The following is a 21,951-nucleotide window of genomic DNA, read 5'->3' as shown; positions in this document are numbered from 1 at the left end:
GACTCAATTTCCGGAGGTCTTCAGTAACTCTGTGAGAACAGTGTAGACGTCTACTGCAATACCCGTTGATTAGTATATAATGCTCACCTTCTTACATTATCTCATATTTCTCCGGAGACTAGTATTCTTCCACAAATTTGTTCCTGCTGCTCAGAAAGCACTCCCAACTCAATATAGTACCAGAATATCGGTTTTGCAAGTGGTTGACCAACCCGCATCTCTTGTCACTCTATAGTTCCAGTAAACGGGGCTAGACCTAACCCGGTTAGACTGCTGACAGGCTCTAGGCGGTCGCCGTTCTGCCGGGTGAATCATTCTGGCTCATTATCATATCAGTCCACACTTACTGATCAGCTCAAATCTGGCTGTCCTGTTCCATTGTTGACTACAAGATCTATATACCACCGGAAGGTATTAATCATGGCTGTGAATGGATCTGCCGAGTCCCAGTGGCTGGCCCAACTGGCAGCCATGCGCCAGGCCATTGCGGACTTGAAGCTTCCCAAAGACCCCGCCAATAACCAAAGCTACGGAAACGACCTGGATTTGGACTTCGACGAGGACTACTCATCTCCTGGAACTGCCGATGATGACATCTGGGATATTATCAGCTCTGACGATGAATCCAGCGAGGGGTTTGACGACTTTGACGATATCCCCTCCCCTCCGATATCATCCTCCTACGACCAAATCTGGCTCGAGCAGAAATGCGAAAGCCTCACTGCCAGCAAGCCGGGTATGGACGCCAGAGAGCTAGCGCAGCAAATTACCGCTGCTCTAGCGACGGACAGCGGAGACGATGAGCTGCAAATGTCGCTGGCCGAAATTGTGGGATTCGATGACCTCGACTTCGTGATTGACCTGATCGCCCACAGGACGGATATCGTCACGAGCTTGCATACCGGCCCGGAGGCCCAGACAGATGGCCTGATGGCAGGAAAGCTACAGACAAGAGCGGAAAGGGAGCAAGCCTTGCGGCAGGCGGATTACGAACACAAGCATGCGTCGTTGTTACCGGCACAGACCAGGCAGGAGCCGCATTACCCCCACGTGTTCAAGTCCTATGAGTCTAGAAATGTTCTTGCCTTTGGGGGGAAGAGGTATGGACTGCCTTTGGGTAGCAAGCAGATTGATGAAAAGAAATATACTGAGGTCGAGGTCCCCGCCTCGAAGGTCGGTAGCCTGAGACCGGGGCATAAGCTTGTGGAGATCGCATCGCTGGATGGACTGTGTCAAGGAACCTTTAAGGGTTACAAGACGCTCAACCGGATGCAAAGTCTTCTGTATGAGGTGGCCTACAAGACCAGTGAGAACATGCTCATCTGTGCCCCGACTGGTGCTGGTAAAACGGATGCTGCTATGCTGACAATCTTGAACGCCATTGGGAAGAACACTGTTCCCAATCCCATCGAGCAACCAGAGGCTACCGAGTTTGCTGTACAGGTGGAGGATTTCAAAATCATCTATGTTGCTCCGATGAAGGCCCTAGCTGCCGAAGTCACCGAGAAGCTCGGGAAACGTCTCGCTTGGTTGGGAATTAAAGTTCGAGAGCTCACAGGAGATATGCAACTGACGAAACGAGAGATCGTGGAAACCCAAATCATCGTCACCACCCCTGAAAAATGGGATGTGGTAACAAGAAAGAGCACGGGTGATACGGAACTCGTGCAAAAGGTGCGATTGTTAATCATTGATGAGGTCCACATGCTTCATGATGAGCGTGGTGCCGTCATTGAGTCACTTGTAGCCCGTACTCAGCGTCAAGTCGAGAGCACACAATCACTTATTAGGATTGTCGGTCTCTCTGCCACTCTTCCAAACTATATCGACGTTGCCGATTTCCTCAAGGTGAACAAAATGGCCGGGTTGTTCTTCTTTGACCAGTCTTTTCGGCCTGTTCCTCTTGAACAACATTTCATTGGTGTCAAGGGCAAGCCTGGCACCAAGCAGTCTCGTGAAAATATCGACGTCGTGTCTTTCGAGAAGGTCCGTGATATGCTTGAACGAGGACACCAAGTCATGGTTTTTGTCCACTCGCGGAAGGACACCGTTTTGACGGCTCGAATGCTGCGACAAATGGCTACTGAGGATGGGTGTGAGAACCTGTTCAGCTGTCAGGAGCACGAGGGCTTTTCAAACGGTCTTGGCGATGTGAAACGCAGCCGTGCCCGCGAGCTGCGCGAGCTCTACGCCAGTGGACTTGGAACCCACCATGCTGGAATGAGTCGAAGCGACCGTAACCTCATGGAGCGTCTGTTCTCCGAAGGGCTCCTGAAGGTGCTCTGCTGTACTGCCACGCTTGCATGGGGTGTCAACCTTCCTGCTGCAGGGGTCGTCATCAAAGGTACTCAGTTGTATAACCCGCAAGAAGGTAAATTCGTGGATCTAGGAATCCTGGATGTGCTGCAGATCTTTGGTCGTGCGGGTCGTCCCCAATTCCAGGATACAGGTATTGGTTTCATCTGCACGACACATGATAAGCTCCACCACTACATCTCTGCCGTAACGTCGCAGCAGCCGATTGAATCCCGATTTTCGAGCCGCCTTGTGGACAATTTGAATGCCGAAATCTCTCTTGGTACGGTCACTTCAGTTTCAGAAGCCGTGCAATGGCTGGGATATTCCTATCTTTTCGTTCGTATGAAACGTGAGCCACGCAACTACGGAATTGATTTCGCGGAAATCCGTGATGATCCTATGCTAGTCCAAAGACGCCGTCAGCTGATCATTCAAGCCGCCCTCGTTTTACAAAAGAGCCAAATGATCATATTCAACGAGAAGACGGAAGAATTACGCGCGAAGGATGTTGGCCGCATTGCAAGCCAGTATTATGTTCTGCAAACCAGCGTGGAAATCTTCAACAATATGATGCGTCCGCGAGCCAGCGAGGCGGATGTGCTGAGAATGATCAGTATGAGTGGCGAATTCGACAACATCCAGGCCAGGGAAAGTGAAAGCAAAGAGCTAAATAGGCTGCGTGACGAGGTCATCCAGACCGAGGTAGAGGGCGGTAATGACTCTCCACACGCCAAGACTAATATCCTCCTGCAGTCCTATATCTCTCGTGCTAGGATTGAGGATTTTGCTCTGGTGTCGGATACCGGATACGTGGCGCAGAATGCAGCTCGAATCTGTCGCTCTCTATTCATGATTGCGTTGAACCGGCGTTGGGGCTACCAATGCCAGGTCCTTCTCTCCCTCTGCAAGGCCATCGAGAAGCAGATGTGGCCTTTCGACCATCCCTTCCACCAATTTGATCTTCCTCAGCCGATCCTCAGGAACTTGGATGAGAGGCTTCCGACATCGTCGGTTGAGTCAATGAAAGATATGGAAACCGCGGAGATCGGACAGCTGGTCCATAACACCCGGATGGGGAAAACATTGGCTAAGTTGTTGGACAACTTCCCTACTCTCGGTGTGGAGGCTGAAATTGCACCACTCAACCGTGATGTTTTGAGAATTCGTCTGAGCCTTTACCCAGAGTTTAGCTGGAACGATAGGCATCATGGCGCTTCAGAATCGTACTGGATCTGGGTAGAGAACTCGGAGACTTCTGAAATCTACCATCACGAGTACTTCATCCTCAGCAGGAAGAAGCTTTATGACGAACACGAGCTGAATTTCACTATCCCGCTTTCCGATCCACTGCCAAGTCAAATCTATGTTCGTGCGATATCTGACCGTTGGCTGGGTGCAGAGACGGTGACTCCGGTGTCTTTCCAACATCTGATTCGACCGGATACGGAAAGTGTATACACTGATCTCCTCAATCTTCAGCCTCTTCCCATCTCTGCGCTAAAGAACCCGATATTGGAAGAGCTCTACGGGCAGCGCTTCCAGTTCTTTAATCCGATGCAGACGCAGATTTTCCATCTGCTCTACCACACCCCGGCCAATGTTCTGTTGGGTTCCCCAACGGGTAGTGGAAAGACTGTGGCTGCAGAGCTGGCCATGTGGTGGGCCTTCAGAGAAAGGCCGGGCTCGAAAGTTGTGTACATCGCACCGATGAAGGCCCTTGTCCGCGAGCGAGTTCAGGACTGGAAGAAGCGTCTCACGGGGCCCATGGGTCTGAGTTTGGTTGAATTGACTGGTGACAACACCCCCGATACGCGGACGATTCGAGATGCGGATATCATTATCACGACCCCCGAAAAGTGGGACGGTATTTCCCGTAGTTGGCAGACTAGGGACTACGTACGGAAGGTGAGCCTGGTGATCATCGACGAGATTCACCTGTTGGGTGGCGATCGAGGACCCATTCTTGAGATTATTGTGTCTCGGATGAACTACATCGCTTCACAGTCCAAGGGATCTGTCAGGCTGATGGGTATGTCGACTGCTTGCGCGAATGCCAGCGATTTGGCCAACTGGCTGGGCGTGAAAGAAGGACTATACAATTTCAGACATTCCGTGCGTCCTGTTCCACTCGAGATCTACATTGACGGATTCCCTGAGCAGCGTGGATTCTGCCCTCTGATGCAGTCGATGAACAGGCCGACTTTCCTGGCAATTAAGAATCACTCTCCGGAAAAGCCAGTGATTGTATTCGTTGCTTCCCGCCGACAAACCCGTTTGACGGCCAAGGATCTAATCAACTACTGTGGAATGGAAGATAATCCTCGCAGATTTGTCCGTATGTCTGAGGAGGACCTACAGTTGAACCTTGAGAGAGTCAAAGATGAGGCACTGCGCGAGGCGCTCAGCTTTGGTATCGGTCTGCACCATGCCGGTCTCGTGGAGTCAGATAGACAACTAGCAGAGGAGCTTTTCGCAAACAACAAGATTCAAATCCTCGTGGCAACAAGTACTCTTGCCTGGGGTGTCAACCTTCCAGCACATCTTGTCGTGGTGAAGGGAACACAGTTCTTCGATGCCAAGATCGAAGGCTATAGGGACATGGACCTGACTGATGTCCTGCAGATGCTAGGTAGAGCAGGACGTCCCCAGTTCGACACCTCAGGTATTGCGCGCATTTTTACCCAGGATGCAAAGAAGGCTTTCTACAAGCACTTCCTGCATACCGGGTTCCCTGTCGAGTCCACTCTCCACAAAGTGCTTGACAACCACTTGGGTGCCGAAGTTTCTGCGGGAACGATCAGCACGAAGCAAGATGCTCTTGACTACTTGACCTGGACATTCTTCTTCCGGCGACTGCACAAAAATCCCTCCTACTACGGCTTGGAGATCTCGGCTGAAGAGCATAACACCATGGCCGCTCAAGCAATCGCGCAGGAATTCATGATCGACCTGGTTGATAAATCGCTAGGGGAGTTGGCCGAGTCATCTTGTATTGTGCTTGACTCGGCAACTGGCGAGGTGGACCCAACACCATTCGGCAAGATCATGAGTTACTACTATCTGTCGCACAAGACGATTCGATACCTCATGACACATGCGAAGCCTAACCCCACCTTCCAGGATGTGTTGAGCTGGATGTGCTCAGCTACCGAGTTCGACGAGCTGCCAGTGCGACACAACGAAGACTTGATCAACGTAGAGCTGGCCCGCAATCTCCCACTCTCAGTTGAATCCATGGGTGACCTTCCCCTTTGGGATCCCCATGTCAAAGCCTTCCTATTGCTCCAGGCATACATGTCACGGATCGATCTCCCCATTACCGATTACGTCGGTGATCAAACCTCCGTCCTCGACCAAGGTATCCGTATCATCCAAGCCTCCATCGACGTCATGGCCGAGCTGGGCTACCTCCACGCCTGCCACATGTTCATGTCCCTCCTGCAATGCATCAAATCCGCCAGATGGCCCGAAGACTCGCCCCTCTCCATCCTCCCAGGCATCAACCCAGAAGACAAGCGATCCGCCCTCCCACCCTCTCTCACTGCATTCCTCTCTCTACCCGCGAAATCCACCGACTCTCTCATCAGGAAACTCAACCTCCCAGCACAATTCACAAAGGCCACATCCTACCTACCCCAGCTCACCCTCTCCATCTCCACCATCACCCCAACCGGACTCACCGTCTCCCTGACCCGCAAAAACGCGCCCAAGGACAAAGAATTCCGGATCTACGCCCCTCGTTTCCCCAAACCCCAAACAGAAGGCTACTTCATGCTCGTCTACAGCGCCACCGCCGATGGCAAAGACGCCGAGCTCCTCGCCCTGAAACGCGTATCCTGGCCATCAAAAACGAATGGTCGCAACGGGCCCGGAGCCGGATCCAGCCGGAGACCCAATGACAAGAACAACAACAACCAGAGGTCTGGACCGCTCGTTGTTCGCTCATCCGTCAAGTTCCCCCAGAACCAAGCGGGACAAGCCAAGCGCATCACTGTGAAGGTGATTAGTGATTCGTACCCGGGTATGGAATGGACCTTGTCTGATGTGGAGGTGGCTGCGGACGCGGACGCGGTGCCTGAGACGCAGACGGTGCCGGAGTCGTCGACCTTTCCTGAGAAGGCTTGATCGGTGCGATCAGAGCACTTGTTGTGAATAAATACCCTTGGGTAGTGGTTTATACATCATATACATAGAAACTTAGATGCAAGAATTGGATATCTGAGATCGAATACGATAGATAAATACCAAACATACAGAAAACCAGTATCTGTCTAACTCAACTAGGAGACGGAAGCTCAACCGTTCCAGCCCAGGTAGTATGAACGTCACGGGCGGTCGAGACAGGAGTGTGTAGAAAAGAACTAGCATAAACACGCGACACAAAATGAAAATCCGTGGTGTATTTCATGTGCAGACGTACATCGCCTATAACAATTCGATAAATAGCTCAATGTCAAAAAGATGGAGTGAAAGGAGAAGGAATCTCTATGAAGGACCAGCAACTCTGACACCTGCCTGAAGTGGAAAACGCTACCTGCGCTATAGAGAAAAGCAAGTGGGTAAAGAAAAAGGAGCGTAATTGAAGGAAGAAGAAAAATCATATGATCATGATCATATCGAATATCGAAAGTGGAAAAGTAAATAAATAGAGCGCTAGATTATGTTCATGAGCGCCTCCTTGGATCGTGGAGGGATACGGTTGCGATTACCCGCCATGGTCCTCGGGGATTTCATGTTGTCGCCGCTGGGTTCCGGACGGTCCTGACGCGGTCTGATGGGTACAAGAACCTGTCTTTTACCTCTTGAGACGGAAACGGACCGTGCGATGGAGATTTCGACGGCGGGCCCGCCGTTTGTCGGCTCGGTGGGATTCATGTCTTTGTCCTCGGTTTTGGGGGACATGCGTCTGGGTGAAGTTGGGGAAGCTCTCCTGCTTCCGGGGGAGAGGACCTCGTTCTTTTGTTGGGGAGCATTGACAGGTGTATTTGTCGCTGGGGACAATGTCGATTCACAGCTAGCCGTTTCGGGAGACGTCATTTGCGTATCGATTCTGAGCGCCGGAGGCGCGTCTTGTGCGGGATCCTTTGCTGCAGGCTTTTTGTTGATGATTTCCCATTCTGGTTCCCTTGCGTCGATATAGGAGCGGACTGGGCCCAGCCTCTGCAACAGGAGCTGTTCATCCTCCGAGCCAATGGTTGTAGAGGAAAGGAATGAAGACATTGAATTCTGCGGTTTGTGCGACGGTTGATGCACCATGAGGACCAAACTGCTCTTCTCCTTTGATACATTCTCTTGTGATTCTGCCAATGACGTTTGACTTCTGTGCATTGGACTGGGGCCGCGGGGAATGTTCTGGCTACCGAGCACCTTTGAAGCCTTGCTGACCTGTGTTGATGGAAACAGAGTGAAGCTGGGCGATTTCGACCGAGTCGGGGAAGTGGCTCTCCGTCGAGGCGGTCCTAATTCCGGCGTGGGGGGGATGTCCTGACCAGTGAGTCAGTTGAAGAGTCTCTGCCAATATTTGGTGAAGAAAGCACGCTACCTCTGGAGCCGGCGCGCTGGCGTCCTGCATAGTTTGGCTTCGTCTAAACGAAGGCGGCCTGTTCTTACTAAGAACGCCTCCGAACATGACGCTGTATCGCTCCAGCTGGATATCGGGGATCTCGACTTGCAGCAATGGCATTGTTGCAAGAGGCTGTTCATCAGACTTTGGCGCAACATTTGTGTCTTCCTTGGACTGTCCTTGTTCATGCGCCTGAGGCTGAACTTCTGGTTCCAAAGATGGCCAGGCTTCCGTACCAGAAATAGGACTAGCAGGTTTCTCAGGCTGAACCTTTGGCTCCTGGTCGAAAGAATAGGTGGAGTCTTGCATTGGCCACTCGTCCTCGAGCCGGACCTGGTAGAAAGGTTGGTTTGGCGCAGCTGCCATGGCAGCTTTAGCTTTGAAAAGGCCACCGATTTTCTTCCATTTACTGGGCTTGCGCTGCAAAGCGGGTCGTGTTTGGGGTTCTGCTAGTTTGACAGGGCATATTTCCTGCGGTTGCGACATGGGCACATGCGGTTCGATCATCCGCGGGCTGCCCAAAGCGACGCCAATCAGACTTCCGTTTGCACCGTTATCCGTGCCGGTAGGGGACGATATGGGCGAAGATGGAAGCGGAGGAGCCTGGGTATGGACAGGACTTAGAGCTTGTAACTTCCTTTGTTGGCGTCCCTCTGACGTTCCGGGGCGCTGAAAATCCCGAGGCGCATGAGGCGCTTGGCGAGTGTGATTTGCGCCATCCTCAATACATTTGAGATCTTTCCGTTGTCGCGCATCGGAGTGCTTCGAAGTAGTGGACGAGATGGCCTCCGCTTGCCGGATCGTACGTGATCTCCCAAGAAACGTTCCTCTGGCCATTCCTGACGGCGTGGTGGAGATAATATCCGATACGGTACTTGAAACGAAAGCGAACGGGAACTTCCGGTGAGTTGCTAAGAGAAGGACGATGGTGGGAAAAGAGATGTAGAGAACGTTAAAGGGAATACCAAGCCCTATTGATCATGAGTTGAATGAAAAGGAATGGACGGCCTTCCAGAAGGCCAAAACGCGAGCGCAAGCAGTCAGGGAAGAGAAGTGTCAGTCCATGATGGGGAGAAAAGGAGACTCGGCGATAGAGGGACAGAGCAGCATAGTTAAGACATAAGACGTTGCGGCAGTTTACTGTGGAGCACAAGGCAGAGCGCTACATCTAAGTGAGACGAGTGGTAGGGGCGGGCTAGTGTGAGGGCTTAGATTAGTACCATGAGATCTGACGAAGCGCGACGGCAGAAACAGCCAACAAAAATTTCCAGAGAAATTGCTCAGGAGAGGCCGCACGGAACCCCCGCGTAGCCAACACCGGACACGGACAATGGCCCAGTCACAGAAGCCCAACGGTCTAGTGGTTATGACATAGGCGAGCGCTATCGAAAATCGCGCGAGGTGCTTATTCTGGTGGGCACAAATGAGCGTGGCGGTTGCGCGCGCAAATGATTACGACCGCGGGCGAGGGGCCAAAAAGAATGCTGCGCCGACGGTCTCACTTCAAGCTAGAAACACGAGCGTGAGCACCGCTAGCATCATTGGTTCCAGCTGTTCTGAACCTCCGAGCGCCCAACCAATGAGATTATTGGAGCCCGCTGAGTCGCCTGGAGATCTCCAGAGGCCTGAGACTCAGTCTCAGGGCCTTGGTGTTACGGATCTCGTCCATAGCCGTGCCGCCAACCCGAGGGACCCCTTGGGTTTCACCGTGGTGCGATTGCACCTGCGTTCAGTCACCAGCCGATGGTCGCAATTCCGAGGGTTTTGGGGTGGATGCGATAGTCCATCCGGACGCGAGGCCCGCTTGATAAGAATTAGTCCACTGGGGAAATTAGAGTATGCAGCGCCCAAGGAACTGGCCCGCGGCCCTCACTTGACAAGTCACGGACCATCATCCATCTCCTGAATGCTCTTTCCTTCCGAAGATTCTGGACCGGTGTCTATCGTGGCTCAAGGCTAGAAGGTTCGGGGAGGCTAGTATAGAATGCGAAATGATGATAGACGGAGGTACGCCATCCACCATCCGCCGAGGCACGGACAGGGGCATTGTGAGGATGAAGTGAGGAAGACCCGTCCAGTGGCAGGCGGATGGCTGCAGATGATCCCCAGCACCTGACTCGCTGACAGGCACGTGCCCGGCATCACCCGTACAATTCAGGCATCTACTTAGTGCCTGCAGGACTCATTAATTATTGGGAGTGACTCGATAGTCGAGAGTCAATAGGGGATGTCCTCGAAGAGGCGGTAAGGAGGAACCGGTGAAAAGAGATCCGCAAGTGGGCAGGCGAGTGTCTAACAGGGTCTAGTTCTATACTGAAGTGGGTGAACTACTCCCCACCGCTGGTATCCTCCCTACCTACGTACATATCTCTCCTAGCGTTCGTGAGCGATGTTCTTGAGCTAGACTTCGGTGGGATGGACAATGCTAGCCAGACTGAAGCTCTGTGTTCTAGGCGATGACGTAGGGAGCATCACGTATCCCCCGAGGTCGAATGGGGATGACAGACGAGGACGAGGAGAAGACGGATACTACCTGCTAGGCAGACGTCCGGATGCCGGATGCACCTCCTGTGGAGAGAATGGAGAATATGGCGGTGCTATTGATAGCAGATACTTTATTGTGACCGACAGGAGGAGAAAAGTCGGGATTGGCGGGGCAGTTGAGGCGGTGGTGGTTGCTGGGTAAAGACGAGACTAGAGAGACGGATGATGCTCAGCTGGCCGCAATCCACCCCACCACCGACCTGTCCCTTTAAGGCCGCCTTAGTAACTCACCTCATCTTCCGTCGGCCTTCTTCCCCTCCTCTCCCACCATCTTTCCTCGAAACACCCCCCAACCACTCCCTCTCTTCCCCAGCGCATTTTCTGCCCTTCTCCTGGACGTTTCCTAGTTTTCGCCCGGAGTTTTTATCCCCAGTTCCACTTCTGCTTTCAGCCTCCTGTGGAATTGCTCCTCTCCTTACCCGTCTCCGTCCCCTTTCCCGACCGTCCCGTCGATTGTTTATCCGACCGTCACCATGGGTCAGCACTCTGCTATCTGGCAAGGTATGACGATACACCCCTTTTGCATACCCTGTTTCCTATCTGGGATTTCCATAACCCTCTGAGCTGACACCTGTCCCCTTGCTGCTTAGGCTATGTCGATTCCAGGTACCGTATAACCCAACCCATGTTTACCCCGCTTCGGCCACTGCCGCCCCTCCAACTGTGCAGCGGAATTCTGACGTGAGGCTATTCAGCTTGATGGGATCTCGCCAATTTGACAAGGCCGGTATCCTGAGTCACGACTTCTCTGGCCTCGAGGCAGGCTCTCCTGGCTTCACGGTATGACACATGTTTTCCAACAACCCCGTTGATCGGCGTGACCAGACCACCGCCCAGCACGAACCCCACGTTAACGACCACCACAGATCTCCCCGACAGAACTCCAGGGCCTTGCCTCTGCTTTCGCCAACAGCGACAGCGCCTGGGCCAACGGTATCACCGTTGGTGGTGAGAAGTTCGTCACCATCAAGGCCGACGACCGCAGTCTGTACGGCAAGAAGGTACGGTAGAACCAAAATCTCCCGACGACCCTGAGAACCGCCAGTCGATATATTAACATCGGAATTAGGGCAAGGAGGGCATCGTCGTCGTCAAGGCCGTCTCTTGCGTCATGGTCGCCCACCACGCGGAGAACGTCCAGACCACGAACGCCGCTACCGTGGTTGAGAACCTCGTTGACTACATCAACAACCCCCGGTAAATGGGTGTAAAAGCAGAATAAAATATTGTCTCGTTCCAAGCAAAGGACAGTGGTAATACTGGTTACTTGAATGTAAATCATCGTGGTCTCTTTCTTCTTTCTTTGTTTCTTTCGGATCTTGTTGTTCGTCTTGTTCTTCGGCATCAATCATAACACGTAGATCTGTGCAATATGTGCTGACGGGTCACCCCACAAAATGTTTCGATGGACTAGATGTCTTTGCACAGCGAAGCGGTGGTTATAATTTATTCTATGCTCATGGATATTCCTAGCTAGGCCCCGCATTCCTAATGATCTCACTCTCGACTAAAGAACTCTATTTACTCCTACTGTATAGAGCGGAACAGCTTATCACCAAACCATACAGAGCATTGTCTATTTAGATACTAACAGTCCTCGTTGCGACTACGCATTCCCAAGGCATAACCAAAGAACAAGATACAGTATCGTATTCAGTCCACCAATAAGAATATATTAACAATTAAAAAGTCTCTAATACCTAATACCCATAGAACGTAGCCCCTCCCCTGCGCGATAGACCCAACATCAAACCAGTCGCAGTCGCAGTCGCAGGCCATTCCATACCCATCTCATCATGCAATGTCGTATCGTAAGAGCTCAGTCGCATAGTCATACACGTAACATAACAGATCCAATCCTTCTTCTTCCTCTCCTCTTCATCCTCATCCTCATCCTTCTGTCATCATGAATCCTACACAGACATCCATCCCCCACCTTCCTCTCCCACAAAGAGAAAAAGACAGAGAAGTATGGAGAATGGGATTCTATACAGGCAACTCCGCATTCCTCCTCCCACCGGCCAACGTCTCCAAAATCTGCTTAATATACGGCCCGACGACAGGAATATTCCCCGCGAACTGACCGATCGTGATCAAGAAATCGCCAAAGAGGATGAAGAGGCCGTACAGCTCGATGATGAAGCCCGCTAATGGCCAGCGGAGGAGAATCAGGAGGATGCCCGTGGCGAAGGCTGCCGTGCCTTTGAGTTTCTGGCGGCGCGAGAAGAAGGCGAAGGTCTTTTCGAAGCCGATTATTAGGGTGAGGCCGATGAGGAAGAGGATCTGTGGGGTTGGTTGGGTTAGTTGTGTGGGTGAGGGGTGAGGGGGGTGGGAGATGGCGTACGTTTCCCATTGCAAGGCTGGTAGAGGAGGGAGGTTAGATTGGGGATAGAGGATTGGGATTGGGGAAGGGCTGGGGACGTACAGAGAGCGATCGAAGAACATGAGGACTCCGCCGAAGAGGAATAAGCCTCCTGTTTGTTGGGTGTGGTTAGTAGGTGTATAGGATGGATGGTTTGCAATGGCGATTGCGCTGCGCCGCGAGTATAGTGTTTGACATACCGGCTGAGCAGAAGATGACTCCGATCTCTGAATGAGAAGCATGAGTGTTAGCGATCTGTATAGGCTTGTGGAGGTGTTGAGAACGGAGGTGGTCTTACTCTGATTATCGGACAGCCACATTGTGGGCATTTTTGTTATTCGCTCGAATATACGAGATTAACCACCGATAGAGTCCAGGGAATATATGGAAGACAAGAATCCAATGAGTGCAGGCCAATCTCAGATTCCAATGTTGCGATGCGTTGGGTCCTCGGGATTCGGAGGCTGCGGAGGTCGCGTGCACGTGGCAGTACGGAGTATATAGAGTTAAACAGACAATGGGACGGTATATCAACGAAAACGTTGGCTTTATAAGAGGGGAGGTATCGCGCGTCGATAGATAAGCTGTCGTCTAGTCGGATTCCTGAAACACTCGACGCAGAAGGCTCCAGCAGTCCGAGTAAACACTAAAGCACTGCGGCTGCTGCGCAAAATTCCCAATTCTGCCACGTCCCTTCTTGGCTAGGTTTGGGCTAGGCCGGGTCGGGATGGCGGTCGGGCGATCAACAACATTCGCACAGCCGCCATTTTGGCTCTCCCAACTTCTCAACCGATTTGCTACGGCTCTGCGTTGGTACTTGCCGACAACGCACCCTGTTGCGATTGCGATTATGGATTACATGGATCACTATCCTCTTTTATGATGAGATGGTATAGATGTTCCTGATATACAATTGTCGAGTTTACGACCAACGCAGCCGACGCACCGAGGCCAGCAAAGCTACAAAAAGGGTCCATGCGATGACTCGGGTTGCAAAACAGCCCAACCAGTCCAATTACTGCAGCTACCCTGCCTGTATACCCCTGGCTAGCCTGTGGGCAGCTCAATACCACGCCGCGGCAACAGCATCCCCGGATGCTGTAACTGATGCTCCGTCCCTGGAGCATCGGTACTAGTCGAGTGCAACAGCACAAGGCGAAGATCAACAACTCTATAAGTTATTAGGTCGCGAATAAGCCGGAGCGCTTTCTTTGAACCTGTCTCGAGAGGGGCAGGTGGGTGGAAAGGGCTTGACTGTGTCGATCGTACATAAATATAGTATTAGAAGAGGCTGTTATTGTGGCCTTCATTAGAATCCAGTGCATTATGCCTGCAATAACATCGTACCTACCTGATATCTTACAACGTAGAACAAACACTTCCATAGATCATAACCTCATTTAAGCACAACATGCGCGGCCCTGAGTTCCAAGTAACTCTCCGGCACTCCCTGCCCCAGTGTCCTAACCACGCCAAAGACCTCCTTATCATGATACCTCAGTCTCGTCTTGGGATCCGTGTATGGAGCAGGCAGCCCTGTGATATCGCAGTAGCGGGTTTGCTGCGACGGGTGCAATGACGGGGCGGATTCGATATTGGTGTAAGTTACAGCAGGTCCCGAGGTAAATGCCGCTCGTGCGTTCTTCTCCAAGACCAGTGTCGAGAGGTTCTGCGCGGCCTGCGCGATGTTGGTCCGGGGTGTGCCATCGGCAGGGGTTTGGCTTCCATCGGTGCTGGCAGATGTGGCTGGGAGCGGGGTTGTTGCACCCGAATTGGACTGTGTGGCCATCACAGAGGCCTCCTTTCTTGAGCTCTCAGAAATGAGCTGCTTGACGTTCTTGTTGCGACGCTGGGACGGTCTCCAGTTCGGGTTGCGGAAAGGACGGGGGACATGCGCGATGTCGAGACGATCGAGAAGCGCTTGGTGATTCTCCGCTTCGGCGGGGGTCTGGGGAGCCATGGCGATAGTTAAGAGTAGGTGTGCGGAAGGGACTTGATTGAAAGGATGAGGGAAGGTGGACGCTTTTCGGGGAGGGTTGATGCTGATGCGGCTGGAGTCTAGAAGTGGCCGTCTTGTCCGGAGCTGGATGAGTTATAGGCACCTGATGCGATGGGCGCGATTGCACAATGGCGAGGATAACTGGCACATGAATAGCCTTTGGTATGCAGTTGGGAGCTTAGCAGTAGATAACCAAGATAGCTTCAGTGCCGGACTTCTATGTTGTAGGTTCAATGACTTCCCATACTGACCAATTCCCAGCCAGTCACGTGGGTGAGCCCATTGGGTTGCCGTGATCCAAGGCGCAACAAACAAACACCACAACAAGCAAGGACCATCAACATAACTACGCTATATTCAAGATGGTAGGCATAACACGCTCCATGGTGAATCCTTTGTCTTAAAGAAACTAAAAATGATGTAGGAGAGCCCACATGAGCACCAGCAAGCCGTGCTGCTCTCTCGCATTATCGGCAACATTGTATGTCATCTGGAGGGGCATCTTGGTGCATAGCTGATAGCCTCTAGGAAAAACTAAATGAGTCGATCATGGTCATGAATAGAAGCCTCCAGGTAATACGCTCTTTAACTTCTACTACTATCCGGTGCTGATGGCCTACAGGAGGTCAATATCCAGAACATGAACGTCGAGCTTGTCGCCCAAATGTTCAAGAACTACCAGTCGAACGTCCTATTCCATTTGGAAGGTAAACACCGTCTCTCGACAATCTAAGTGGACAAAGCTAATCGGTCGTAGCGACGGAGAATTTGAAGGATCCCTCAACATCCTCCAGTGATTGATATCCTTAATGGTTTCCTGATTTTGTAACGAAGACATGATTTACTAGTACATATATTTTCATTCACCCATATTCACTGCAATAATCCCGTCGAGTAGATGTATGTAGACCATTTGTAACCGCGCGATGCCGTAACGAGCGATAGTCCTCCTGGAGTGATGGTCTTGGCGGCATACAAGCGCTGGCGGTGGCCGGAGGCCTCCACGGCCCCGACCAAACCTGGGGACTTTCATGCTCCGATTCCCTTCCTCTCCATCACCAACGCCACGCAACCTGCTTCTTCTTCCTTTCCCGCCGCTCCCTTCCCCGGATACGTGGTGTGCTAACCCTCGCGACACACTGCAATGCAGTGAACGGTGTTTGCCGGGAGCTCCTGAGTTGCTGCTGAGACCGCCTGCATACCATCACCATGGCCATTACTTCGGTCCAGCCGGTTCTTCCAACCCGGTTCGCCATCAATTCGTCCGAAAAAGGCGCCGCGAAGCCTCCCCCGAAGGCATACAACGCCCAAGACCATCCTTTTAAAGGCTACCATGCCCCTCAACCCGAAGGCTACAGCAAAAGCAAGGGTACCAGCGCCATAGTTATCGACAATGGTGAGTACTGCCCAACCTACGACGGTGTCATGTACGGTCTGCTGACGCTTCATCTTTTGCAAAGGCTCCAGCCTGGTTAAGGCCGGTTGGTCGTTCGACAAAACCCCCCGTTTCGTCATCCCCCCTGTGATGAGTCGGTATCGCGATCGGAAACTCAACAAAGCCTGTCAGTTCGTCGGATACGATTCCTATGTGGATGCAACGACGCGCGGCCAGCTGCGCTATGCGTTCGACCCTGGCACTAGTGTGGTGGGCAACTGGGATGTCATGGAGGGAGTGCTGGACTATCTGTTCATCAAGCTGGGGGTCGATGGTGCCAACGGAGGTGTTGACCGGCCGATTGTCATGACCGAGCCGATCGCGAACCTCAGCTATCCCCGCAAGAGTGAGTCGCGTCGCGTGTCATCGCGATGGTGGTATATTTCTAACACTCAATAGTGATGAACGAGATCTTGTTCGAGTGCTACTCTGCGCCCTCGGTCGCCTACGGTATCGACTCTTTGTTCTCTTACCGATACAATCGCGGAAAGGATGGTCTTATTGTCTCGTCTTCCCACACCTCGACCCATGTTATTCCTGTCCTAAACAACAAGGCTTTGCTATCCAACTGCTCGCGATTGAACTGGGGTGGACTACACGCCTCCGAGTACCTGCTAAAGCTGATGCGCCTGAAATATCCGACCTTCCCGGCAAGGATGACCGAGAGCCAGATGGAGGATCTTGTGCACAAACATTGCTATGTTTCCAAGGACTACGACCAGGAGCTCAGCCACTACCTGGACTGGACCGGCCTTGAGGACCGAGACCGTATCGTCCAATACCCTTATACCGAGCATGTTGTGCCCGAGAAGACCGAAGAAGAACTCGCCCGGATAGCGGAGAGGAAGAAGGAGAGTGGACGTCGGTTACAAGAGCAGGCCGCGAAGATGCGACTGGAGAAGCTGATGAAGAAGGAACAGGAGCTGGAGTACTACAAGGATCTACAGCATGGGCTCGCCTCGGAAACCAAGAAGGAAGCGCGGCGCATTCTGGAAGCCGAAGATTTGAAGGATGAAGCACATCTGGATCGGCTGATTCGGGATCTTGAGCGTTCTATCAAGCGGTCCCGCAACCGGGACTTGGGAATCGAAGAAACCGAGGAGCCTCAAGAAGAGATGTCGTTCCCGTTATTAGACGTTCCTGATGAGGAGCTTGACGAAGCCGGTCTGAAGGAGAAGCGCCATCAGCGACTCATGAAGTCCAATGTTGAAGCTCGACAGCGCGCCAAGGCGGAGAAGGAGCGTGAAAAGGCTCGTCGGGAGGAAGAAGAAAGACTCGACCGGGAGAAGCGAGAGAATGATTTTGAGAACTGGCTCGCTGAGCGAAGAGCCTCGCGACAGGTAGGATCATCCATGACATTCTTCTGGCAGATCTAACTTTCCCCTACAGAGCATCCTGCAGAAGATCAAGGAACGGGATCGGATGAAGGCGGATCTCGGCAACCGCAAGTCCCTGGCCAGCCAGATGCGCATGAAGACGCTCGCCAATCTCGCCGCGGACGGACCCAAGAAGCGGAGGCGCGGCGGAGACGACGACAACTTTGGTGCCAACGACGAAGACTGGGGTGTCTATCGCACGGTGGCTACGGGCGAGCAGAGTGACGAGGAGGAAGAGGAGGATCTTGGCGGCATGCTTGACTCGGTTGAAAAGGAGCTCCTTGAGCACGACCCCGACTTCACGGAGAACCACACGCTTGCGGCGCAATCCGACTGGACCAAGAGCCTAGTGCACGTCTTCCTGCGGGGCCCATGGCCCTTTGACCCTGAAAGCCAGCGGGAGGCTCACCAGCTGCATCTGAACGTGGAGCGCATCCGGGTTCCCGAGGTGGTATTCAAGCCGTCGATTGCGGGCATTGACCAGGCCGGACTCTTGGAAGTGGCGGCAGATATTGTCAACCAGCGGTTCTCGAATCCCGACGAACAGGCGAAGCTGCTGCGGGATGTGTTCCTCACGGGCGGCAACACCCTGTTCCAAAACTTCGACGAGCGCTTCCGCAATGAGTTCCGGCAATTCCTCCCCGTGAACTCGCAACTGAATGTGCGGCGGGCGGCTGATCCCGTGCTGGATGCCTGGAAGGGGGCGGCGCAGTGGGCGTCGGGGGCGGAACTACGGAAGTCATCGATTACACGACAGGAGTACCTGGAAAAGGGCAGCGAATACCTCAAGGTAGGCGGGATGTGTCGAGTGATACGAACGATGGCTAACTAGTATGATCAGGAACATGATCTGGGCAATGTCACCACGTGGTAATCCAACACGGACTTTGCAGTATGCCGCGGGGATGGTTGTTGAAGAGGCGGACCACTGAAGAAGATACCACAGGGACCAGTCGGGTGTAGTTGAAGGGATGGGAGTCGGGCGTCGGCGAACTCGGACGGGCCAAGCATGTAGTCGCAATGATTCGATACTAGAGCCGATCTGCATAATTGTTTTTTCCTGTCATATTCTGTTCGCCAACGGTTGTACAGTAGCCCATGTGCGCCGGGACTATTGGGCCGTCCCACTACCACCACCAACACATCATCCAGCACCGTGGCCGTTTCCCGACCCGTGATTGCACCCTTCCTAGTATCCCAAACCAATCCCCCTTACCGATCCATCCCAGATGAACCCAGCTACATTCTACGGAGTTTCAATTGTGTACAGAACCATCCGAATCCAGTAAAAGCATAATCAAAAATACCCAACCCACAAAAAGGGAAAAGGGAAAAGCGAAGAAAAAGTTCAATAGTAACTTAGCACCACAATAGCACCAGGATCCCTGGATCCGCACCAAAGACCAAATGGGCAGGGAAAGCTCTCCGACCAGCCAGATGGGAGGGAGTAGCTGGTCGTGGGTGTCAGGTGGTGGTTGCTGAGGAGTTTGTTGGATGGAGAGGGGATATTGGGTTTGGGGATTGAGTTTGGTCATTGGGACGGAGTAGAGTGCTGTATGCAGGGAGGAGTAGTGCTAGGAGTGCTACGGAGTAGATACTGTGGATGTAGATAAGGGAGAAAGTTTGATAGGTGAGGGAGGGGGAGACACAAGTACTATGTACATAGAGTCGGGGTGTACAGACGTCATACCAACGAAGCAAGCAACTAACCGACCGACAGGGTGCTGCAGTCTGCACATTGCAGAGATTAGCATAGCACATCCTACATGGTACTTCATACTCTCCCCTCCTCTGTAAGTGACCAACTCATCAAATGAAACAATTCAGCCTTGTGGGTCCGGCATCACAGACCCATTGTTCAGTCGGGAAGAAATACGGTGATGGGGCAGGTGACTGGGTGATGGACCCCGAGAAAGGATGAGATCATCCTGCCGACCGTTCCGAGGAAGCAGATGGTGGACGAGTGAGCTTTGAAGTGTCGTCCATGGATGGGAGGATCCCGTTGATTCCCGGAGTTGTACGATGAATGGGAGGTGGCGTGGTTGCGATTGGTCTGTGCTGGGGAGTGAAGAATGATGACTCTGGCTGAGTAAGATGAGTCAGTATAACTATAGTTGGGGTTGTAGTGATTTGACTTAAAAGATAATATAATGTATGTTGGAGTCAAGAAGTATTGAATTCTGAATGCTATGTTGTGTAGAAAGAAAGAATAGAAATGGTCGAGGGGAATGAAGGTAAAGGTGGGAGAGGTAAATCCAGACCGGGCGCTGCCCCACCCGAGCTGGCTTCCTCATCCAGCGAGCTCGGCGGTGGCCTGCAATCACCTTCTCTCCTTCACGTCACGCAACCTGGGATCATGAGTTGACGGACCCGTTCCTCCTTACTCCATCCTGCGTCGATCGACTGGTATCAGTCAATCAGTCCATGTCGCTTGCAGATCCTCTCACTAGCATGCTGGCTGGCCGGCAGAGCTGCCGCGCCGATGGCCATCACTATCCATTTGGACGCCATGGTGGTTGGGCACCCCTCCTCCTTGAACAAACCAAGCTGTCCCTACCTTAGTGTCTCTCTGGCTGCAGGTTCTGCAGCTCGTCACTGCAATCAACTGCAATCACACAACCCTAACACCCAAAGACTGGCCCGCTCGGAACCGACTTACTTCATGCAGAGGAAATTATGACGCATCTGGGGATTTGGCCCTTCGCTGCTCTGTTGCCAAACCTTCGGCACCAGCAAACACCAGGATTCCACCTCTGACGTAAAGCTGGCTCCCTCCATCCGGTCCATCCCAGCCCACTGGCCGACATATAAGAAACCTTGTCCGGGTCCCTCCTGGCGGTTTCTTTCCCACTCATCATCCATTCATCAGAGCCGACCCAGCCTGCCACGGGAACCGACCGCACCTTGTGTCCTGTCCAATATCCTACTATTCCTCTAATTCAGTGTCCATCCAGTCCAGTCAACCGTAGCCATGTTCTCCAGTACCGTGGCCCGTCCCCTGCAGCTGGTCATTCGGTTTATGCAGTGGGCTAGTGCAGTCATCGTGATGGGTATCACCTCGTACTTTATCCACAGGGGACCTCGCGGCCAACATATCATCTACCAGGAAGTCATTGTATGAAGCCTCCCCTCCTTGGGGTCATGTTGCTAACTTTGGTCTAGTCGACCATGTCCGTGGTCTTCTTCCTGCCCGCCTTTGTGTCGCCCTTCTTGCCCAAAGCCCTCAGCAAGTTCGTCCTGGGCATCGATGTCATCTTCTCATACCTGTATGCCATCACCCTTGAACCAATGCACCCTTGATACTGACTGTCATGAAGCTGGCTCACGGCATTCGTCTTCGCGGCACAAGACTACAACTGGCGTCCTTGTCTGTTTAACGCTCCGCCAGGCGTCAGCTGCTCCAAGAAAAGGGCCAACGAAGCGTTCATCTTTCTGACATTGTACGTGCACCAACCTCTATCATTATAATTCCTTGCTAACCCATCATAGCATCTTCACCTTCTTCGCCATCTTCGTCGAGATCGGTGCCCTCTGGGCCTACCGTCGCGAGAGCACACCCGTCCGCGAGAAGAACACTGGCGGTGCCCACGGCGGTCCCGCCGATGCCCCCGTGGCCACGGTCTAGATATAACCAACCTTGCCTCTCGACGATGGTGACACAATATCAACGCACATCCTCGTCTCAGCCACCTCAGACAAGAATCAGCCGCCGTCGAGATGATGATAATACCAACTATGATACCACGCTTGATTTGATTGAACATCGACGTTAATATTGATATCTAACATAATAATTTCCTTCGTTACGTACTCACGACTTGAATACGTGTGCTATGTGAGATGACCAGAACAGAAGAGATGGGAATAGTGGACAGTGTGCATAGATGGAGAGGGGTGGGTAGGGTTACTATTACTATCATTACTAATTACCAATAATCTATGTCTTTCTTTACCATCATTCGACGGGAAATATCTGATGTAATAGTACCATATCTATAATCCACGCTATGTTCTGTCGTGGTACCGTGCCAGTAATCGAGAGCCATAAAAAGGAAAGAAAAAAGAAAAGAAAAGAAAGAGATACACTAAAGCTACATACAAGAAACCCACTAACCAGCCATCTCCCTCAATTACCAACTCCAGTACAAACCACTTAGCCATCTCGGTACGAGCTATCACACGAAACCAATCCATCTAACGTTAGTATTCCAAAGGAAAAAAAAAAAAAAAAAAAAAAAAAAAAAAAAAAAAAAAAAAAAAAAAAAAAAAAAAAAAAAAAAAAACTACATAAGAGTACATACATACTACCCAGTAGTATTACTACTAGTACTAGTACTATACACATTCATTAAAAAGGAACGAACTAATACTAGT

The 21,951-nt window shown here is 52.1% G+C and overlaps 9 protein-coding genes across 9 annotated transcripts; 5 read left to right on the top strand and 4 right to left on the bottom strand.

The window, feature by feature from the left end:
- The first annotated feature begins 342 nt into the window (after positions 1 to 342).
- BO80DRAFT_128135 (RNA helicase SLH1) lies at positions 343 to 6,459 on the top strand. The gene has a single exon (XM_025713555.1). The coding sequence runs from the start codon at positions 421 to 423 to the stop codon at positions 6,421 to 6,423; it is 6,003 nt and encodes a 2,000-aa protein (XP_025573660.1). The 5' UTR covers positions 343 to 420; the 3' UTR covers positions 6,424 to 6,459.
- A 349-nt stretch (positions 6,460 to 6,808) lies between these two features.
- Positions 6,809 to 8,991, bottom strand: BO80DRAFT_128138 (uncharacterized protein). Its single transcript, XM_025713556.1, has 2 exons — positions 7,841 to 8,991; positions 6,809 to 7,782 (listed from the first exon to the last, which is right to left on the bottom strand). The coding sequence occupies exons 1-2, from the start codon at positions 8,696 to 8,698 to the stop codon at positions 6,952 to 6,954; spliced, it is 1,689 nt and encodes a 562-aa protein (XP_025573659.1). The 5' UTR covers positions 8,699 to 8,991; the 3' UTR covers positions 6,809 to 6,951.
- A 1,714-nt stretch (positions 8,992 to 10,705) lies between these two features.
- pfy1 (profilin) lies at positions 10,706 to 11,804 on the top strand. The gene is made up of 5 exons (XM_025719806.1): positions 10,706 to 10,906; positions 10,996 to 11,011; positions 11,101 to 11,185; positions 11,272 to 11,406; positions 11,475 to 11,804. Exons 1-5 carry the CDS (start codon positions 10,879 to 10,881, stop codon positions 11,604 to 11,606), a joined length of 396 nt encoding a protein of 131 aa, XP_025573658.1. The 5' UTR covers positions 10,706 to 10,878; the 3' UTR covers positions 11,607 to 11,804.
- A 289-nt stretch (positions 11,805 to 12,093) lies between these two features.
- On the bottom strand, positions 12,094 to 13,412 carry BO80DRAFT_494895 (Got1 family protein). Its single transcript, XM_025723911.1, has 5 exons — positions 13,066 to 13,412; positions 12,968 to 12,994; positions 12,831 to 12,879; positions 12,750 to 12,765; positions 12,094 to 12,688 (listed from the first exon to the last, which is right to left on the bottom strand). Exons 1-5 carry the CDS (start codon positions 13,094 to 13,096, stop codon positions 12,392 to 12,394), a joined length of 420 nt encoding a protein of 139 aa, XP_025573657.1. The 5' UTR covers positions 13,097 to 13,412; the 3' UTR covers positions 12,094 to 12,391.
- Positions 13,413 to 13,566: 154 nt separating this feature from the next.
- Positions 13,567 to 14,028, bottom strand: BO80DRAFT_128069 (uncharacterized protein). The gene has a single exon (XM_025713554.1). The coding sequence runs from the start codon at positions 13,892 to 13,894 to the stop codon at positions 13,616 to 13,618; it is 279 nt and encodes a 92-aa protein (XP_025573656.1). The 5' UTR covers positions 13,895 to 14,028; the 3' UTR covers positions 13,567 to 13,615.
- Positions 13,721 to 14,970, bottom strand: BO80DRAFT_426597 (uncharacterized protein). Its single transcript, XM_025719805.1, has one exon. The coding sequence runs from the start codon at positions 14,725 to 14,727 to the stop codon at positions 14,164 to 14,166; it is 564 nt and encodes a 187-aa protein (XP_025573655.1). The 5' UTR covers positions 14,728 to 14,970; the 3' UTR covers positions 13,721 to 14,163.
- A 117-nt stretch (positions 14,971 to 15,087) lies between these two features.
- Positions 15,088 to 15,651, top strand: BO80DRAFT_128062 (DASH complex subunit DAD4). Its single transcript, XM_025713553.1, has 5 exons — positions 15,088 to 15,131; positions 15,191 to 15,247; positions 15,295 to 15,339; positions 15,389 to 15,473; positions 15,524 to 15,651. Exons 1-5 carry the CDS (start codon positions 15,129 to 15,131, stop codon positions 15,565 to 15,567), a joined length of 234 nt encoding a protein of 77 aa, XP_025573654.1. The 5' UTR covers positions 15,088 to 15,128; the 3' UTR covers positions 15,568 to 15,651.
- A 141-nt stretch (positions 15,652 to 15,792) lies between these two features.
- BO80DRAFT_426594 (actin-related protein ARP5) lies at positions 15,793 to 18,619 on the top strand. Its single transcript, XM_025719804.1, has 5 exons — positions 15,793 to 16,162; positions 16,227 to 16,547; positions 16,601 to 17,541; positions 17,591 to 18,367; positions 18,419 to 18,619. Exons 1-5 carry the CDS (start codon positions 15,976 to 15,978, stop codon positions 18,449 to 18,451), a joined length of 2,259 nt encoding a protein of 752 aa, XP_025573653.1. The 5' UTR covers positions 15,793 to 15,975; the 3' UTR covers positions 18,452 to 18,619.
- Positions 18,620 to 20,403: 1,784 nt separating this feature from the next.
- Positions 20,404 to 21,367, top strand: BO80DRAFT_128026 (uncharacterized protein). The gene is made up of 4 exons (XM_025713551.1): positions 20,404 to 20,692; positions 20,740 to 20,843; positions 20,895 to 21,017; positions 21,067 to 21,367. Exons 1-4 carry the CDS (start codon positions 20,549 to 20,551, stop codon positions 21,200 to 21,202), a joined length of 507 nt encoding a protein of 168 aa, XP_025573652.1. The 5' UTR covers positions 20,404 to 20,548; the 3' UTR covers positions 21,203 to 21,367.
- The last annotated feature ends 584 nt before the right edge of the window (positions 21,368 to 21,951 follow it).

This window comes from Aspergillus ibericus (assembly GCF_003184845.1).
Source record: "Aspergillus ibericus CBS 121593 unplaced genomic scaffold BO80scaffold_29, whole genome shotgun sequence".
NCBI lineage: Eukaryota > Fungi > Ascomycota > Eurotiomycetes > Eurotiales > Aspergillaceae > Aspergillus > Aspergillus ibericus.
Note: the sequence above shows the minus strand (reverse complement) of the source record. Positions and strands in the feature narration are given on the sequence as shown.

Coding starts and splice junctions, on each gene's coding strand:
- BO80DRAFT_128135 (XM_025713555.1), top strand. CDS start 421: ATGGCTGTGAATGGATCTGCCGAGTCCCAGTGGCTGGCCCAACTGGCA.
- BO80DRAFT_128138 (XM_025713556.1), bottom strand. CDS start 8,698: ATGGCCAGAGGAACGTTTCTTGGGAGATCACGTACGATCCGGCAAGCG. Junction 7,783..7,840: donor CCAGCGCGCCGGCTCCAGAG/GTAGCGTGCTTT, acceptor CTCACTGGTCAG/GACATCCCCCCCACGCCGGA.
- pfy1 (XM_025719806.1), top strand. CDS start 10,879: ATGGGTCAGCACTCTGCTATCTGGCAAG. Junction 11,186..11,271: donor CAGGCTCTCCTGGCTTCACG/GTATGACACATG, acceptor CGACCACCACAG/ATCTCCCCGACAGAACTCCA. Junction 11,407..11,474: donor GCAGTCTGTACGGCAAGAAG/GTACGGTAGAAC, acceptor CATCGGAATTAG/GGCAAGGAGGGCATCGTCGT.
- BO80DRAFT_494895 (XM_025723911.1), bottom strand. CDS start 13,096: ATGCCCACAATGTGGCTGTCCGATAATCAGA. Junction 12,995..13,065: donor GTGGCTGTCCGATAATCAGA/GTAAGACCACCT, acceptor CTTCTCATTCAG/AGATCGGAGTCATCTTCTGC. Junction 12,880..12,967: donor AGTCATCTTCTGCTCAGCCG/GTATGTCAAACA, acceptor CCCAACAAACAG/GAGGCTTATTCCTCTTCGGC.
- BO80DRAFT_128069 (XM_025713554.1), bottom strand. CDS start 13,894: ATGCTCCAGGGACGGAGCATCAGTTACAGCATCCGGGGATGCTGTTGC.
- BO80DRAFT_426597 (XM_025719805.1), bottom strand. CDS start 14,727: ATGGCTCCCCAGACCCCCGCCGAAGCGGAGAATCACCAAGCGCTTCTC.
- BO80DRAFT_128062 (XM_025713553.1), top strand. Junction 15,248..15,294: donor CTCGCATTATCGGCAACATT/GTATGTCATCTG, acceptor GATAGCCTCTAG/GAAAAACTAAATGAGTCGAT. Junction 15,340..15,388: donor TCATGAATAGAAGCCTCCAG/GTAATACGCTCT, acceptor GATGGCCTACAG/GAGGTCAATATCCAGAACAT.
- BO80DRAFT_426594 (XM_025719804.1), top strand. CDS start 15,976: ATGGCCATTACTTCGGTCCAGCCGGTTCTTCCAACCCGGTTCGCCATC. Junction 16,548..16,600: donor CCTCAGCTATCCCCGCAAGA/GTGAGTCGCGTC, acceptor AACACTCAATAG/TGATGAACGAGATCTTGTTC. Junction 18,368..18,418: donor AGGGCAGCGAATACCTCAAG/GTAGGCGGGATG, acceptor TAGTATGATCAG/GAACATGATCTGGGCAATGT.
- BO80DRAFT_128026 (XM_025713551.1), top strand. CDS start 20,549: ATGTTCTCCAGTACCGTGGCCCGTCCCCTGCAGCTGGTCATTCGGTTT. Junction 20,693..20,739: donor TCATCTACCAGGAAGTCATT/GTATGAAGCCTC, acceptor ACTTTGGTCTAG/TCGACCATGTCCGTGGTCTT. Junction 20,844..20,894: donor GATGTCATCTTCTCATACCT/GTATGCCATCAC, acceptor ACTGTCATGAAG/CTGGCTCACGGCATTCGTCT.